General features: G+C 38.7%; 1 protein-coding gene across 4 annotated transcripts in view; it reads right to left on the bottom strand.

The window, feature by feature from the left end:
* PDSS2 (decaprenyl diphosphate synthase subunit 2) overlaps positions 1–20,126 on the bottom strand; it is a 308,385-nt gene that overhangs the window by 169,700 nt on the left and 118,559 nt on the right. For all 4 annotated transcript variants that reach the window (XM_019030158.3, XM_055390712.2, XM_055390714.2 and 1 more), the window contains exon 2: positions 13,266–13,400. In XM_019030158.3, the coding sequence (XP_018885703.1) occupies positions 13,266–13,400 (135 nt within the window). The remainder of the gene's footprint in view (positions 1–13,265; positions 13,401–20,126) is intronic.

Here is a 20,126-nt window from a genome sequence, read left to right on the forward strand (position 1 = left end):
TGACTTCTAGAAGGTACTGTTTAGTAAGAAAACATACATAAATCGGTATTTACAAAACAGTCATTACAAAACAATGTGTTAAGTGTTTTAAGATTTCACAGAACCTTTCTTCTATGTTCTAGCTCTAAATACACCACGGCTTTTCCCGGAGTGTCCAAATCCTATATGTTCATGAGCAGATATGCCTAACTTCTACAAGCCACAAACTGAGGAGCTGAGAGGTGGGACCAGTGCTCAGTGCTCCCCTTATTTCCTCATTTTGGTGAAAACCACTGTTCCTTTGAAACCATCTCTACTTCTGCCATCACTCCTCTTCTCTGTGCCTCTACATTTATTGAAGTCTCAGTTCTGTTGTTCAGGTTGACTTCAATCATGTGAATTGCCCACCCTACAGTTTTTCAATATACTCAATTCAACCACCTCCACTGTATTCTGTGAAACCCACTTTAAGGCACAACTGAACATAACCAATCAGAACTGTTCCACTTTTGAAATCTCCACTTGGATATCCAACTTTCCATCTAAAACCTACTGTCTTTTCTGCTCTCTCATTGCATTACCACTTCCACCCCTGCAAACTGATTCATCATGATCTCCAGTCCCTTGATCACTACTTTCTCTCTAGTTTTGGGCTCCCTCAACCTCACTTCCTACCTGATGGGGCCTAAACAATCATATTAGATCAACCTACACTCTTGCACATACCCTTTTCTTGATGACAAAGAAAAACATTAATCATGCTTTTATCTTCCTTACATCCACTCTAGGGCTGTTAGGAATTGCCTGTTGCTGTGTTAAGGAATTTGTATCTAATCCTGTAGGGAATGCAATTGGAGAGTTAAGGATGTTTTACTCCACTTAAAAACTTGAGGCCAGGCCAGGTGTGGTGGCTCATGTATGTAATCCCAGCACTTTGGGAGGCCAAGGCAGGTGGATCACTTGAGGCCAGGAGTTTGAGCCCAGCCTGACCAACAGTGAAATCCCGTTTCCACTAAAAATACAAAAAAATAGCTGGGCATGAAGGCACACACCTGTAATCCCAGTTACTTGAGAGGCTGAGGCATGAGAATCACTTGAGCCTGGCAGGTGGAGGTTGCAGTCAGCTGTGATCGGGCCACTGTACTCCAGCCTGGGTGACAGAGTGAGACTATCTCAAAAGAAAAAGCAAACAAACAAAACAACAACAACAAAAAAACTTGAGGCCGGGTGTGGTGGCTCATGCCTGTAATCCCAGCACTTTGGAGAGCCAGGTGGGTGGCTCACTTGAGCCCAGGAGTCTGAGACAGGCCTGGGCACCATGGCAAAAACGCCTCTCTACAAAAAATACAAAAACATTAGCCAGGCATGGTACATGCACCTGTAGTCTCAGCTACTCATTTGAGCCCGGGACGTTGAGGCTGCAGTGAGCCATGATCGTTCCACTGCACTCCAGCCTGGGCAACAGAGGGAGACCCTGTCTCAAAAAACAAAAAACAAAAACCTTGAGAAGAGGAGGGAATGAGGGAAATCTTAACAACAGAAAAGGGAGACTTAAGATTCCAGTAACTATAGAGAGGGAGGATGCCAGGATTAGAGATAACCAATCAGAGAATCTGCCCTCTTTGCCTCTATTATCAACACCACCCACTTTCAGGAGAAGGAAAGTCCAAGAGCACAGTGAGGAAGACATTTCTCAGGCACTAAGCCACCTACAGATGTCAGCTCTCACCTATCATCTTATGTGAGGGGTGTTAAAGACTACCTACCTTTAGTTAAACAAAGGGTTTATCAGTGGACATGGGTGGATTGTGAACCCAGTGGTGACTGTGGAAATAGCTCTAGTAGTTAAGTTCTAGCAAAAGAGTTTTAGAAAGGAAATTACATCAATAGCAAGTGTCAGGAAGACTCTAGATGCATACATTGTTTCCTTACCTACTCATTTGAGGTCAAAGACTATTTCTTATTCATAAGAAATATTCAGTGTCTTTCAGTGTCCAGTGCTGTGCCTTGCAGAGACAGGAGGTGGTCAGGGTAACTTATTCTGGACCACAGGAAAGTTGAACCTAGCTAGATGTGTACTCTGTTAGTTAAGCTCCTGGTTTGAAGCCCATCATTGCCCCTGCTGTACAGATGAGTAATTTCAAAGAGCGATTAAGTAACTTACTTAAGGTCAAATAGCTAATCAATTGCAGAATTGAGACAAGAACCCAGATCTCTGGCCCTTCATCTATGCCTTTATTATGACACACTGTTTACCACTGAGATGCCTTCCATATGAGTTCAAAGGACCACGATTAAGTCATGAAGCTACTAAGCTGACTCTGCCAATAAAATTAATATTTTAAGTGATTTGCACAACTTCTATCACATGATGAATGCCCAAAATTAAGCACTGTTTAAAATGTAGAATTAGTCACTGGACAGTGCCTTTAACTTTGGCTACTTACCAGTCAACATACAACCCTTCTTTAAGGAAAGGATTTTAAAATTTTTTACTATTAACAAAAACAATTTATGCAGCTTGTGTTTTGCTGTGATAGATTAGGCAGGCTAATCTATATCATGTTATTTACATGCAATAAACTAACTCAGCTGAGTAGATTAGTAGGTAAGCCCACCTACTTTTTGTGGTTAATTATACTGTTTTGTAAGAAGCTGATCCTATTTTGTGTTTTTCCAAAAGCTCTGGTGAAGTAATGACTTCTGACGTACAGTATGTTAAACATAAAGAGCCTTCCCTTTTCTTGCTCAACATATAATTGCTGCATTTGTGCATGCTGCGTAAGTTGAACATAACAATAAAAACTTAATGAAGAAAATAAGTACTGGTTGTAATGAATTAGTAATATTACTAGATTTGTATCTGGAGTTTACACTTACTGTTGTAAGTAGAATACAATCAATAGGAATATGTAATCAAATTGCACATGCTTTCATCTCTTGAGATTTATCTGAAAAGGAGCTGAGATATCTTTGGAAATTATTTTCAAAAGCCTACACTAAATTCAATTATTCTGCATAATCATTTAAAATCACTGTCAATAAGCACTCCTCATTTTTAAGGTTCTTGTAGTACAAAAAGATACGTTTCTGAAATAGGCTTTTATTGCTTTACAAGTATGAAATATAACTTTTCCATTTTTAAATTTAGTTATACAAAATAACATGAATAGGTTATTAAAAAACTGAAATACTACAAATAAAGTCACCTTTAGACCATTCCCTTATATCTGTTTCCAAACCTCTTCAACCCCTTCTTTCTTCAACCACTGTTATTAGCAGGTGAGTAAGGTTCCTTCCAGACTCTCTGTTTGCATTCACATGTTATCTTAAAAACAAAACCAAACCATAACTGATTTTTAAAATGCTACATATTTCAATATTACCTATTTCATGTTTATATAATTGACCCTAAATAAATAACATGATCAACATGTTCTGCCTTAAGCCTCATTTCTTAAGATGTTTTTTGATTTGATCAGTCCCCAAGGGAAATACAGTTTGTTAATTTTGTTTGGCATTTTGAAGTGCTAGACGAATTCTAATGTGTGGAATGAAGGTGAGGATTGATAGATAGTCACAGCCTATTGTTACTATAATTAGAAGTCATCAGATGCTAATTAGTACCACATTAAAATGATAAATTATGAACTACAATATTTGCAGCTGAGACCAAGTGCAATTCCCTAAATGTAAAGGTTTATAGAAAAAAAAACTGGCCTCTTTCACAGCTTTTTATATTCTCCCTTCTCTCCTTAAGATTATTTCACACAGTCCTCCAAATATTCTATCACTTCCTCTAACACCACACTAAGCGTAACCAATTTTCACTTAGAGGAGAAAGTAATGTTAAGATCTGTAATTTGATTTTAAGATGTTTCTAGATTTAACTTATAGTTATGTTTATGATGCTTTTTGTGATAAGTTCTTGAAGCCCAACAATTACCTCAGTATGTACAGGTGTTTCTTGACTTACAATGGAGTTATGTCCTGATAAATCCATTAAAAGTCGGAAAATTTTAAGTTGCATCATGGTAAGCCAGGGACTACCTGCATATCATTAATTTAACTTTAATCAATTGAATACACCGAGTAGAGTGAAGAATTAGCACAAATGCCAAGAAATTGATGGTGTCCATTTGAACAGATGGCAAATTTTAAAAAGCTAATCTAAAGATAGCATTTTACTTCATTCCTGCTTTTTTTAACAAAAATAATTTTTTTTATAGTTTATTATTTTTATTTATAGTTTATGCATTTTCACAGGATATTTGATCTAGTCAAAGAGGCCAAAGGATAAAAGTTCAGGTCAGCCCAGGGACTCCAAAGCCCTCATTCTAATTACAGGATAGGGTTTCTAAGCTAACTACCTGTTCATGTCTTTTGTCCATGTTTGTGTTGTAATTTTCTTCTTTCCGATTTATAAGATTTTCAACTGATTTGTAGGTTACAACTTGGCTTTTGGTCATGCATGTCGTAAACATTTTTTGTAATTTGGGCTTTGTCTTTTGACTTCATGGGAATTTTTTCCACTGAAGAGTTATTTTTTGTGCAAATGTGTTAATCTTTTCATTTATAGTGTCAAGTTTTGGAACTTTTTCATAAAGCCCTCCCTGCTCTGAGATAAATACTACCACTACTAGTGACAATTATTCAGCCATGATCAAATAGTCATTGCTATCTATATGCTAGAAACATGCTGAATGCTGAGATAATACGGATAAAATACAATTATCTGAACTATGTTTTTTCTTTTTTCTTTTTTCTTTTTTTTTTTTTTGAGACAGAGTCTTGCTCTGTTGCCCAGGCTGGAGTGCAGTGGCACAATCTTGGCTCACTGCAACCTCCATCTCCCGGGTTGAAGCGATTCTCCTGCCTCGGCCTCCCGAGTAGCTGGGACTTACAGGCAGGTACCACCATGCCTGGCTAATTTTTTTTTGTATTTTAGAAGAGACGGGATTTTGCCATGTTGGCCAGGCTGGTCTCAAACTCCTGACCTCAAGTGATCTACCCATCTTGGCCTCCCAAAGTATTGGGATTACAGGCGTAAGCCACTGCACCCAGTCCAATCATCTGAACTATGTTTAAAAGCACATAGAGGACACAGTCTTCTCTTATCAGCATTACAAATAAATACAGAAAATGTTCGGTCATGATTTTCTTCTTATTTGCCAACTAACCTGCCACCCAGAAGTCACATAGGTAATAAGATAAAAATAGTTGTTTTGGCTGGGCACAGTGGCTCCGCCTGTAATCCCAGCACTTTGGGAGGCCAAGGAGGGCAGATCACTTGAGGCCAGGAGTTCAATACCAGCCTGGCCAACATGGTAAAACCCTGTCTCTACTAAAAATAGAAAAATTAGCCAGGCGTGGTGGTGCAGACCTGTAATCCCAGCTACTCGGGAGGCTGAGGCAGGAGAATCATCTGAACCTGGGTGGTGGAGGTTGCAGTGAGCCGAGATCATGCCATTGCACTACATTCTGGGTGACAGAGCAGGGCTCTGTCTCAAAAAAAAAAAAAAGTAGTTGTTTTACAAATAGAATTGGTATGCTTTAAAATTGGTCAGTATCCATTATGTATCCTGGCAAATAGACCATCTAAAAAGAAGAAATGCCAACGATGACTTTACTTCTCATTCAATTACTCATTTAATGTTTTCTCATTCTTGCATATTCTACTTGTACCTGAATTGATCTCTATAGCAAACAGATTAGAGACAGAGCAAGGTGGGTAAAAAGAAGGTGGCTACACTTCTATAAATGAATATGTGTGTCCCAGGACACTGCAGATCTTTAATTCAATTTAGTGTTTTTTTCCTCAGATTGGCAGGTGTGTCTCGCAATTGGATGTGGTCCAGCAGGTCCCTATGCTGCAATTCTGAAGCAGTGGGAACATCATCATTGCACTGGGTCCCCAGCAGCAGCATATTCTCTACCCACTGCTGCTTAGAGGAAATGGAGTTAAGGGTAACACAAACTCAGGAGAGTCTAACACTTATCAGTAAAACTTCAAGACTTATAGATACCAGAATTGAAGCTGCAGATAACAGAGGTGGGTAAAGAAAGTGTAGTAGAAAAAGGAATCGGTTGAAATATGAAGGAAAAATAAAATAAACTTTTGATGAGACTTAAAAAATTTCCCTGGACAGGGCCAGGTGCGGTGGCTCACGCCTGTAATCCCAGCACTTTGGGAGGCCGAGGCAAGTGGATCACAAGGTCAAGACATCGAGACCATCCTGGCCAACATGGTGAAACCCTGTCTCTGCTAAAAATACAAAAAAATTAGCTGAGTGTGGTGGCACATGCCTGTAGTTCCAGCTACCTGGAAGGCTGAGGCAGGAGAATCACCTGAACTTGGGAGGCGGAGGGTGCAGTGAGCCAAGATTGCGCCACTGCACTCACTCCAGCCTGGCGACAAAGTGAGACTCAGTCTCAAAAAAAAAAAAAATTTCCCTGGACATTCTGCAACACCTTTTAAATGTTGTGTTATATTTTGGTATTTGTGTGTGTGTGTGCTATTCCACTAACACTTTTCTTTTTTTTTTTTTTGAAATGGAGTCTTGCTCTATCACCCAGGCTGGGGTGCAGTGGCACGAACCTGGCTCACTGCAACCTCCGCCTCCCAGGTTCAAGCAATTCTCTGCCTCAGTCTCCTGAATAGCAGGGATTACAGGCGCCCACCATCATGCCCAGCTAATTTTTTTGTATTTTTAGTAGAGACGGGGTTTCACCGTCTTGGCCAGGCTGGTCTTGAACTCCTGACCTCGTGATCCACCTGCCTCGGCCTCCCAAAGTACTGGGATTACAGGCATGAGCCATGGCGCCCAGTCAACACTTTTCTTTTCCTTCTTTAAATATATTATATTGCTTCACATAATAACTAGCTTAAAAATTAAGATTGTTTCATGAAGAGTGCTTTAGAGTCTGATTATAGCTAACATCCTGAACTACAGGTTGCAAAGGACATAATAAACCGCCATCCCTTTAAGTCATCGTCCATGTTAAACTACTCTGTAAGACTTACACTGTAAAACATGTGTTTCAAATGTTTGTTTCAGTCTAAAACACTTATGTTATACAGAAGATCCAGTCATCCAGATAGAGATTTAAATGAATACTATGTCCAAGGCATTGGTGAGCTATAAAGGTATATAAAGCTAAGTGCCTACTCTGAAGGAGTGGGAAATCTAATAAAGGCCATGAAGCAGCATGACTGGGGTCTGGAACGGCAATAATAAACCACATTTGGAAGCATATTCTATGTATGAGGCTCTGTTCTAAGGGTTCTCGACGTATTAACTTATTTAATCCACTTAATAGACATATGAGGCACAGAGAGGTTATCTAACTTGTCTGGGGTCACACAGCTAGTAAGTGATGAAACAAGGATTTGACCCCAGACAATTTATAACCAATATACATATTTCTTCCTCTACTTGACTACTTAATGTGGGACCTCGGAAAGTTACTTCACCTGAGTCTCAGTTTTCTCATTGGTGAAACTGTTTTCTTTTCTTTTCTTTTTTATTTTAGTAGAGATGGGGGTTTCACCATGTTGGCCAGGCTGGTCTCGAACTCCTGACCTCAAATGATCCACCCACCTCAGCCTCCCAAAGTGCTGGGTTTACAGGTGTGAGCCACCGTGCCCAGCCTGAAACTATTATTTCTGCCTCACAGAGTTCTCATTAGGATTCAAAGTTAGGCATGCTGATACAGAGAAACATTTACCAAACTTTTGCCGCTTTCCACAAGGTGTACTACTACTGACAGGGACCAATGGGTTCTGTAGTCAAATGACTGGGAAACAATATCTCAGAGTCATGATACATAAATCCGTACCTAACTCCTAAGAATTCTCAAATGAAGGAATTTCTCTAACTCTGTTTAACCTGGCATGCCCACACTTATTTGATCCCAGAACATTTTGTCCCACTGAACACCTAGTTACAACTTAAGCTCTGGAAGAGAAATTGGTAAATGCTAACAAGAAAAAGGCATGAAATCAAAAGACCCAGTGGGTTCAGGTCTGGTTCAGCCAATTTTTAACTGCTTGCTATGGGCAACAGCTCCAACCCCTCTCCATGTCTCTGCTTTCCCTCTCAGCTTTTGCCTAGATGACTTCACTAATTCCCTGGTTGACTCTCTATCTTGGACCTCACCTCTCAGGGTCACCTTCTAAAAATCAGCTAATTATGTTCCATAGCACAGATACAGTAACGTGACCCCTTTTGCTTAAATACCTTTTTGATAATAGCTAAGAATAAGAGCAAACACTTACAGAATGCTTACTATGCCATGCATTATTCTACTCACTCGTTTAATTCTGAAAACCATTCTGTGAAGTACATACTGAGGCGCGGCTAGTAGGTGGTGCAGTCAGCTTCCAGATTCCAAGTCCACTCTGCTGCCTCTTGAACTCCCCACAATTTATCCAGGATATCGCCCTAATTCCTCAGGCCCTTCACAGTCTGACTTCAACCTTTCCTTTCCACCTCATCTTCATTCCCTGCTTCTCATATATGAGTTTCTAGGGCTGTGAGGCTGGCCTGTAGATGGCTGCCTTAAGTTCACAGGGCATTCTCCCTGTATATGCATATCTGTGCCCAAATTTCCCCTTTTTATAAGGATGCCAGTTATATTGAGTTAGGGCCTATTCTAATGACCTCATTTTGACTTGATTAGCTCTATAAAGATCCTTTCTCCTAATAAGGTCACATTGTGAGGTACTAGGGGTTAGGACTTCAACACATGAATTTTGGGAGGATAAAATTCAATCCATAATACCTGCATACATAATGAAGCTAGTCTCTTTTCCATAAATTCATACAATCATGTAACAGTTATATACTGAGTGCCTATGAATTACAATGTTGGTACTGTTCTGGGCCCTGCTAGGTACTTCTATACCCCACGTCTTTGTGAGGTATAGAAGCAGGGTGCAGTGGCGGGCGCCTGTTATCCCAGCTACTTGGGTGGCTGAGGCAGGAGAATTGCTTGAAACTGGGAGGCAGTGGCTTCAGTGAGCCGAGACTGCGTCACTTCACTCCAGCCTGGGTGATAGAGCGAGACTCTGTCTCAAAAAAAAAAAAAAAAAAAAAAAAAGGAAAAAGGTAACATTTGCTGCTGTCAACAGATAAACCCTAAAATTTAAGTGGCTTAACAAATAGATTTTTCTTCTCATACATCTAGTCTGTATGGATGTTCCTGATGGGCAGGTGACTTTCCTTCAAGAGTGATTCAGGGACACAGGCAACTTTCATCTTGAATGGGTCACTTCCCAGATCATCTGCTTAAGGAGTATTACAAATGCAACATTTTTATGGCCAGGAAATAGTAAATATCACTTCTACTCCTACTCTATTGGCTAGATCTCAGTCACATGGCCAGCCACCTGCATGGGAAGCTGAGAAATGTAGTCCAGCCGGGTACTCAAGAAGAAAAGAAAATGCGTTTGGCATACTTGCTTCAGTCTCTTCTACCAGTTAAGGTGCTGGGAAACTTCAGGAAATGAAAGTAGAGTGCAAATATGTTCAGTCTGTGGTCTGCTTTTAACTACTAGTTAGAAGAGAAGACTGAGTCAGTTCTTGATAAAACAACTGAGAAAGCGGAACCATCAGCCAAAATATTCATGTGAATTTCTGTAAACTTAATAACCATGTCATGAAAAAAATCTATACTTTTTAATATTATGCATTATATATTGTAATAAACTATCTTTTGTACACAAAATAAAACTATGCTATTACTAATAGAATGGGAAGTTGGAAACATTTTCTTGATTGTGGCTAGGGATAACTGTAAATTTAGTAATACTTTTTTGACTGGCTTTGCAACCAATTTTTTAAAAGTCAAGGTTAGTGGAATAAACCTAAAGTTCACAGTCTTGTTGGCAAAAGGCTATGGTGAATGTTTATGGTACATTTTTATAAATGTGGCTTTCTTGCCCGATTTTCAAAATGTAGTTATTACATTTTAGCCTAAATTCTGCCTCTCCTGGCTGTTATATGATTAGTTCACTAGACATCCACAGCACCAATTATATCCTTAGGCCAAACAAAAGAGATCACCTAACTCCCATTTGGTCCTTCAGGTAATTTACTCAGGTCCCATTATCTGATATCAAAGTCAAGTTTTATGAGAGAAAAAATACCAACAAGGTAAATCCCAGTAGTTTGGAGGTGAATTAAAAAGCTCCCAAATTAGTACTTCCCTCAAATGTTAAATAATTCACTGTAGCATTATAGATACAAGACTCCAGCAAAAGTTACACTTGAACAATTAAGGAAGCAAGAGCTAAACAAATGACTTCAGGGGTAGAGAAACAAATTAATGGTTTCTCATAGCACTATACCAAATTACTTTTTCACATTAACAAGTGTGTAAAACACCCAAACACCCGCAATGACCTACTAGATGAAGTTTGATTATAGAAAACAGCCTGGGTTTACATGCCAGGATTATTCCCTAAATGTAACTGTGGATTCTATACACTTGAGTATAAAGCCCATTTATGTTATTTGGAAAGGTTTCATGTTCACAACGTACCCCTACTCTTTTCCAAAGTTCTTTTAGTCAAATTGCTTGGATTATAATGACCATCTACCAACATGTTATGTGAAGGACCAAAAGCAATGAAATTGTTTCCTAGAGGCTAGACAAGAATTAGAAACACAAGGTTACATCACAGTGCACCATGTGCATACAGATTAATAGCTCCTGCTGAGTAGAAAGAGTATACACTTTGAGATAAAAATGGGATTTCAATCCCAACTCTATCACTTTCTAGCTAAAATATTTCAGATAAGTCAACCTGAGTATTAGCAATCGCTTCTGTAAAATAGGAATAACTTACTTATGTAACAAATATTTACTGAATATTTACTATGTATCAAGTAGTATTTTGCAAGGATTATTTTAGGATTAGAGATTAAAAAAATAGTAGGTGCTCATTATCTGTATGTGTGGTTATCCAAATGTACAAGCAGATGACTAATAAGAAAGGGTCAAAGTCAGCAGACTGAAAATCAATGGAATTCCTAACCAAAAACAGAGATATATGGGATACAAGGCAATGTGAGGTCCATTTGCTTTCCAGGGACTAACAGGTAATTAGTACTCATTCTAAATTTTTATATATTTTCTCTAGTTATCTCAACTAAACTTAGCCAAGAGTTTTCTACAAAATTTATAAGGTAAACTTTTTTTTTTTTTTGAGACAGGGTCTCATTCTGTTGCCCAGGTTGGAATGCAATGGCGCAATCTTAGCTCACTGCAACATCTGCCTCCAAGGCTCAAGCGATCCTTCCACCTCAGCCTCCTGAATAGCTGGGACTACAGGCACATGCCACCATGTCTGGCTAATTTTTTATATTTTTTGTAGCGACTGGGTTTCTCCATGTTGCCCAGGCTGGTCTTGAACTCCTGGACTCACATTATCCATCTGCCTCAGCCTCCCAAAGTGCTGGGATTATGGGCATCAGCCATCACACTTGGCCTGTAAGGTAAACTTTTGAGCTCTAACTCAAGCAGGTTTTGGGGAAGGATGTAGATGTACTAAAGATGTGCCAAAGAGTTTTCCATTTAAAAGTTTTTAAAGATATGCTTACAAGATGACTTTTTTTTAACATACTAATTTAATGCTAGTCTGATCTATAACTGAAATACATATATATTTTGAAATAGATTAGAAAGGTAGAATGTAATCAAGAAAAAAAAAACAACAATGAGGTTTGGAGGGAACATGAGAACTACAGTTAGAGCTTCAACTCTCCCCATTACCACTTGTGTCACCAGAAAAAGCCTCAAAATTTTTGAATCTGTTTTCTTGAGTAAAATAAGCTTAACAACTCTTACTATGGCATTATTATAAGAACCAAATGGAATAGCTGTCATAAAAATGCTTAGTAACCTAAAAGCACTAAACAAATATGAACCATTTCAGAGTGAATAGGTGATCACAAGACATCCCTTATAGTGAAGGGTATTTGTATGGATGAATGGTAAAAGGTTTACAAAAAATTATATTGGCTGGAGGAATGGGCATTTGTAGTCACAACAGTAATCATTTCACTTGCTTGCTAATGAGGAAGGATCATTGAATTTCTGGCTGGCAAGCAACAGTAATCCCTAAATATTATGGAACAGAAAACATTTATGGACAAGACCACTAGAAATAAAATTTAAAAAAAAAGATTTATTTTTAAAGTAAATCAACAAGGTCAATTAGCCATAAGTCAAAGTTCCTAGAAATGCTTCTTTTTGTGAGGAAAATTTCTTTATCACCCAAATATTGTTAGGCTGGTTTTAATTTCATATGCCAAAGTCTACCTGTTGATTGTTACATCTATACAGGCTTTTAATACAGTGCCAAGCATATTGCTAGAATTAAGTAAAATTATTGCTGACATACTGTTACTAAAAATATATCCAGTGATTTTTTTAAACAAAACTGAAAATTTTAAGTTTATTTTATATGCAGCAAAAAATGAGTAATACATACTTACAAATTTGTTTTTTAATCTAAATACATGAGATGTAAAAATTTTTTAATCCAATAACCAGTAAAAAAGTAGACTATAGCTCTTAAAATGATAGTAGCATCAATCTTTATACAATGAGGTATTATTATATCTTATTTTATTTTGAGATAGAGTCTTGCTCTGTTACCCAGGCTGGAGGGCAGTGACACGATTAGGGCTTACTGCAGGCTTAACCTCCCTGGCCTCAAGCAATCCTCCTGCTTTAGTCTCCTGAGTAACAGGGACTACAGGCACATACCACCACAACTAGCTAATTTTTAAATTTTTTGTAGAGATGAGGGCTCACCATGTTGTCCAGGCTGGTCTCAAACTCTTGGTCTCAAGTGATCCACCAGGCTTGGCCTCCCAAAGTGCTAGAATTACAGGTGTGAGCCACTGTGCCCGGCCAACAAGGTGTCATTTTGAGTAGATTTAAAAATCATAGATCCTGAACTAAGTGGCACAGAGGTCTCTAGAGACACAATGATACATAATAAGGGGAGGGAGAAGTGATGAACAGAAAATTTTAAATGCCCGAAGTAGAAAGGAAAGTATTTCACACAAATGTGTGAAGAAATTTACCAGAGTTATGTGTAGAGTTGACCAAGACCATCACTTATTATGAACAATAAAAATCCATTTTTAACCTTATATTTTAATCTATCTTTGAATCAGAGAATGACAAAGAATGGTGATTTCCACTGACCTCTGTCCAGTAAAAGAAAACACGATGTAGAGAGCAATGTCAAAAGACTAAATTCTTCTTACCATGAGTAGATCCCACTGACCATGTCATAGTTCTGACATGAAGTGTTCACGCTGCTGGGCCCAGCTGCTTTAGAGATAAGGAGCACCACCAAGCCCCTCAACTGGAGGCTATTCCAGCTGTCATGTACAAGCCCCCTGCCAACAAGCAAAGAAGGAAGAGGATTAATATACCCTCACGAGATCATCAGATAACTTAGAAAACTGCTACAAAGATGCCCACACTTCTAAAACTGGACAATGAGACTTATTGAAAAGAAACAGGGTCAGGGAGGAAAATTAATGTGAGGATGCCATGAGTTCAGGAAACAACTAAAGAAATCTACGGCTGCATTGTTGTTGTTGTTGTTGTTGTTTTTGAGACAGGGTTTTGCTCTGTCACCCAGGCTGAGTGCAGTGGCACAATCTCAATTCACTGCAGCCTCAACCTCCTGGTCCTAAGCGATCCTCCCACCTCAGTCTCCCTAGTAGCTGGAACTTTAGGCATGCACCACGATGCTCAGCTAATTAAAAAAAAAAAAAAAACGTAGAGTCAGAGTCTTGCTATGTTGCCCAGACTGGTCTTGAACTCCTGGACACAAGCAATCTTTCTGCCTTAGCCTCCCAAAGTGCTGGGATTACAGGTGTGAGCCACCATGCCCAGCCCATGGCCAGTTTTAAAAGCGACAATCTCGCTGGTGGCAGTGGCTCAGGTCTGTAATCCCAGTGCTTTGGGAGGCCAAGGTGGTCAGATGAGCCTAGGAGCTTGAGACCATCCTGGACAAGATGGTGAAACCCCGTCTCTACAAAAAATAGAAAAATAAGCTGGGCATGGTGGCATGTGCCTATAGTCTCAGCTACTCAGGAGGCTGACGACGGAGAATGATTTGAGCCCAGGGTTGGGGGGGTGCTGAGGCTGCAGTGAGCCATGATGGCGCCACTGCACTCCAGATGGGGAGACGGATTGAGACTCTGTTTCCAAAAAAAAAAAAAAAAAAAAAAAGGTGACAATCTCACATTTGAGGCTTCCTCATTTGCTCTGTCCTCTTTCTGGGTCTCCCCGCTGTCTATACCCTATCTCACAATCTTAATCATTTGCTCTGGTAACAAGAAGAACCCATAGTTTTAAACCGGTTTGTGACAGTTGACAGAAACTGACATATAAATCACATTGCTTGGATGAAGTGATACTATTTGGTGATGACGGTGGTAAACAGTAGTAAAAAATGATTTGCTTTCACAGGTAGAGAAGAAGCTCAGAGAATGAAAGGATTAAACCAAATTCAAAAGACGCAGAAATTTGATAAGTAAATGAAAGTGAATGCCATCAGCAAAAATGTTGCTCATTACTTACAAACATTATAATTCTAGGCAACAACAAGGCTTTAACTTAGAATGTGGCATATCTTTTGACATGAGGACTGAATTTTTATAATTTCTGCTATACCTGAGGCTAGAAATACTTCCCAGGAATACATTTTCTTTTTAAAGTATTACAAATGGTTGTCATTCAAGAACTAAATGACATTGTTTTAAAAAATTAGAAAACTATGGGCAATATATTACAGTAAAGTCATATTGAGAACAATGCTTATGAGCACTAATCAAATAGATTACAGCATATATAAATAATATACAAATATAGTTCTCGAATGTAGTAAGAAAACAAAAATTAGTGTTATAATACTTGACTGAATTATCAAGGCTTCCTTGTTGAGTTTTTGAACAAAGAATCAATTTAAGTTAATTAAGGTAACATAGCCAAAAATAATGAATTAGTCCATTACTTAAGAAAAATCTTGGTTGGGCACGGTGGCTCATGCCTGTAATCCCAACACTTTGGGGTGCCCGGGGTGGGGGGGGGTGGGGCATCACCTGAGGTCAGGGGTTCGAGACCAGCCCGGCCAACATGGCGAAACTCCGTCTCTACTAAAAATACAAAAATTACCCAGGCGTGGTGGCAGGTACCTGTAATCTCAGCTACTCAGGGGGCTGAGGCAGGAGAATCGCTTGAATCCAGGAGGTAGAGGTTGCAGTGAATTGAGATCGAGCCACTGCACTCCCAGCTTGGGTGACAGAGCGAGATTCCATCTCAAAAAAAAAAAAAAAAAAAAGGAAAATCTTTGCCCCTCCAGTCTCCAAACAGAAATTTTTAAAAGGGGCCCCTTTTACCTTTCATTAGTTTCAAAATAAGACAAATCATTAGGTTCTCTGCAAAAGAAAGCTATAGCTATAGCTTTCTCTGCTTATATTCTGTCCTTAACCAAGTAGGCAATCTTCATCAAGTTAAAAGGGTTTAAACTGATTTTTAAAAAGAAATTCTAATTTCCTAGGAAAAGGAATTTAAAGTAATACAGTTACATCACAACAGAAACAAATAATCATCAGAAATGTCCCAAACTCTTTACTGTCATGTAACAATCTGCTTAAATCCTATGAACCTGAATTTTACGGAGGTTAAGAGGCATCCTATTACAGAACACAAAAATGTTAAAAGAAGAGCTTTTTAATTTTTTTTTTTGCTTTGAATTACAACTTTTAACTTAGGCTACTAGATTCTTATTTATGTATTACCTATAGTGAATCTTTATTCTTCCTTTCTTTTATAATAAAGAGAAGGTCTGAATTGGCTTTCAATTCTAGAAAAGGAAAAGAAAAAGAGGTGTGTGGGGTGTGTGTGTGTGTGTGTGTGTGTGTGTGTGTGTTCGGGGCTGGGCCTGGTCAGGGATTAAGGATGTGATTCAGCAAGAACTCTAAGAGGCGAACCTTGAGACAAGTCTGACCAAATCACACAGATTTAACAGCCCTGACAACAGTTTTAACAATATCTTCAAACTTCTCAGAAATAGGACTTTTCACATACGACACACACACACACACACAAATAATAATAATAGCAGCAGCAAACACTTATATTGTGCTTTATACATTGCTTTCTATATGTCAGAAACTGTTCTACATGTTTTACTATATATTAACTAAATTAATTCACAACGCTAAGAGGAGGGTACTACAATTATCCTGATTTTACAGATGGGGAATGAGGCACAGAGAGAAATCAAGTAACTTGTCTAAGGTACCATACCTGGTAGGTGGCAGAACCATGACAGAGCCAGGATTTGATCCCAGGCCAACAGGCTCTAGAGTCTACATACACTTTTAAACATTATGCTATGTAGTGATGCTCCATCTGCTTCCTTTGTACAAAACCATTTGCTACATCAAATTAGAACAGTTGGCTTTAGAACCAGACAAGCCTAGGTCTGAAAAAGTCTGTTATTTACTAGCTGTGAGTGTGACTCTAAGGCTATGACCTCTTGTATAAAATGAGGGTAACAATGTCTACTTTTCATAGTCATTGTATGGAAGAGACAACATAGGTCAAAGTACATAACACTGTGGAAGCACATGGTCGGTGATCAAGTAATCAGTAAATTACATTTTCTTTCCTTGTTACTTTTTTGTGATCTTATTTTTTTCTCAACTCTTACATTTTCTTTCTTCTACTCTCTTTCTCCTTGTAACTCTCAAAAAGTCTTCCCCACTCTACTAGCATATATGATCTCCTATGTTATTTAGTTTTCTACCTCCTCAAATAACAAAAGTTAAGGAATTCTTCCCACCCCCTAATCATTATTATCATTATCTCAATGATAATAATGAAAACACCCCTTTCAGAATGCATTACTGAAAAGGTCAGGAAAAGAAGCTGTAATGAACTGGGTGACAAAAATTAAGAGAGCATTCAGAAAAGCACATCTTCTAGCCATTAATTTTCACATAAGTCAGTGGTTAACAATCTGGAGGATAGACTAACAGCTTGAGTAAATTAAATAACTGTTTCCAAAACACCATTTCTTTAAATTCACTTCGTTAACACTCTTAAAAAAACAGTACTGAAATAAGTGGATAATGCCTACAGCTCAAAATTTAGCTCACAACCAAAAGAGAATATGAAATTTTGCTCCAGAGCAAATAAAAAACAAACAAACAAACAAACAAAAAAACATGGGATTCTAAACTTACAGAGACAATATGTTTCATGTAGCACAGGTCATATTTCATCTGGAACACTCTAATTTTTTCTCAGTGCTTCTCTTAAGGGACACTGACAAGCTGTAGCATAACCAGAAAATGGTGAAATCACATACCACCACATCTAGGAACGCTAGCTTAGAAAATGGTAAGGTTGGTGTTCTCAAACTTATTCCGCCAAGAGTGTACTGAATGCTCACTACGTGCCAGGCTTGGTGCTAAACAGACAATGGAGAATATGATGAGGAGCACTGTTAAGATGTGGCCTCCCTTCTTGTGTATAGTAGTCTGGATTTAAAAATCACAATAAAATGTGGCATGAATTGTTTTAGGGGATGAATAAGGGTTGTGGCAGCATGTAGAAGAAGCAACTAACACAATTCAGGGGATGTCAAAGAGACTTCCATGAGATCTAAAGGATGAGAGGGAAGTAGCCAGGGGATCTGGGGCAGGGATGAAAAAGTGTTCTGAAGAGAGAAACAGTATGTGTGGAGGTCCGAAGGAAAGAGAGGAGGACACAGTTGTTTCTAGAGCCAGTGTGGCAGGAACACAGTACGTAAAGGAAGAACTGAGGGAAATAAATCTGGAGGGGCACAGGAGAGTTGTCTGTTCTTTTAAAAGGGTTCCCTATATAGAGGAGATAGATCTAGTAAGTATTAATTTTTTTTTTCTTTTAGAGACAGGGTCTTGCTATATTGACCAGGCTACTTTTGAACTCTTGGCCTCAAGTGATCTTCTGGCCTGGCCTCCCTAAGTGCTGGGATTACAGGGGTGAACCACTGAGCCAGGCCGTAAGTATTACTTTAGAGACTGATGCTAATGGACACAAACTATAGCAGGCCAATTCTGGCTCAAAGAAATAAAAAACAGAGCAACCTCTGGTAATGCTGAGCTGCTTGTTACTAGAGATGTTTAAGAAGCTGCACAGACTCTGACATAACACATTAGACAGAAGCCTGGAATATGTGACATCTGAGGTTGTTTTCTTACTCTGTGATTCTATATGGCCTCACTTTACTACACTTAATTATCTAATACTCCACAATATATACAAAAATTGAAAAAGCCTTGTCATTAAAGTGTCATAAATGAAAGCAATATTTAGTATTTTATAATCTTTATCATTAAAGTTCTACAGAATTGGGTTTTCTTAGCTAATGAACAAAAACATCATTTGTTCATTCATTCATTCAATTAATAAGACTGGACACCTTCTATACATCAAGCATTGTGCTAGGCATGGATGCAATGGTGAGCAAAACCAGGCATGGAGCTTGCAGAGCTTATGGTCTAATGGAAGAGACTGGTAATAAAAAACGAATCATGAGGACCTGTAAAACTACACTGGTAATAGATGCTACAAGGGAAAAAGAGCAAGAGTGCCATGAGAGCTTGGAATAGAGAACGTAACTTTGCAGGAAAGTCAGTCTTCCTTGAGGAAGTGATGACTGAGTTGATATCCAAAGGAAAAAAAGGGGGAGTGGGAAGGAAACAGGTAAGGGGGGTATATTTGCAGCACAAGGAGGGGCATATGCAAGGCTGAGAGCACTGTATGAAATGAAACTGGTGGCAGACAGGAACTACACCACCCAGGATGAACAGACCATAAGAGGTTTGCTCTTTATCCAAAGAGCAATTCAAAGGCGCTGTGGTATTTTATTAAGCAGCCAGTGACATAATCAGATATTTCAGAAAACAAAACAAAACAAAATCATTTATCATCAGTGTAGAAAATGACTTGTGTAGACAAGAGAGGAGGAAACCAAGGGAGTATGAGGAACCCAATTAGGAAACTTTTGTAATAGTCAATAAAAAAAAAAAAGAGGGTAGCTTGATGGACAAACTAGAGATGTACCAAACCTAAAATAATGTTGATTCAACTCAAAAAGATGTTGCATACTACATAGTCCTGGAAAATTAGCTAATACAGGCATATCACTAATTTTAAATAATATTATTCTAAATATGTTTGTAAGTTGAATTTTAGGTGGGGAGATCTTGGCCTCCTTTAAAGTTCTTCTCTAGATCTATAATAGATAAAGGGTAAACACTAATAACACTAATATTCTAAAAGCTAAACAATTTCACGGAAATAAGGATTGAGTAGGTAAAACTTTGGGCAAGTCAGCTCTGTCTTCTCCATTGTACTTTAGATGGCTGACTGCAGTTCTCACTGCATCATATCCTTCCACAGCTACTAACAAATTTACATTCCTTCATCCAATCCTGTATTAGATCCTCAAACCACCACTGTGGTACTTTTCTATTTATCCTCTTAAATTCCACTTCAACACATATGAAGGGTATACAAAGAAATACGAGCTGTAAGAAAAGAGCTATAATAGTAGATTCAAAGTATGGTTAAATTGAATAATACAAGGAACAGATAACAAAGAAAAGTTACAAGCAGCTATCAGTGCACAGTTAGTTGCTAGAGGTGTCCCTCACAGTAGAGGCAGCATTCAGATTGAGCCTGAAAGATGGTCAAATTTCCCTGAGTAGGGAACAGAAGTAGGAGAGGGGACTGGAATGGAGTCATGGGGATAGAAAGAAGGGTATTTTAGGAGAAAGAAATAGATAAGCAGTGACAAGAAGGTGGAAGAACACAGAACCAGTTCAGGATCTGTGGGGCTACCCATTTGGGCAATGTGTGAAGGTAAAACAAGTCCAGGAAAACAGACAACCTAAAGAGTGAAGGGCCTTGAAAGTCAGGTTTAGAGTCTGGACTTAATTCTGCAGGAAATCTGGTGGCATAAGTGGTTTGTCTGCAAGGGAGAAATGTAATTAGAGCTAAAGACTAAAACTGTTACTTTGAGCCTAATCCTGTTACTCTGGCAGGTGCTGTGTTGT

Source organism: Gorilla gorilla, chromosome 5 (genome assembly GCF_029281585.2).
Source record: "Gorilla gorilla gorilla isolate KB3781 chromosome 5, NHGRI_mGorGor1-v2.1_pri, whole genome shotgun sequence".
Lineage (NCBI taxonomy): Eukaryota > Metazoa > Chordata > Mammalia > Primates > Hominidae > Gorilla > Gorilla gorilla.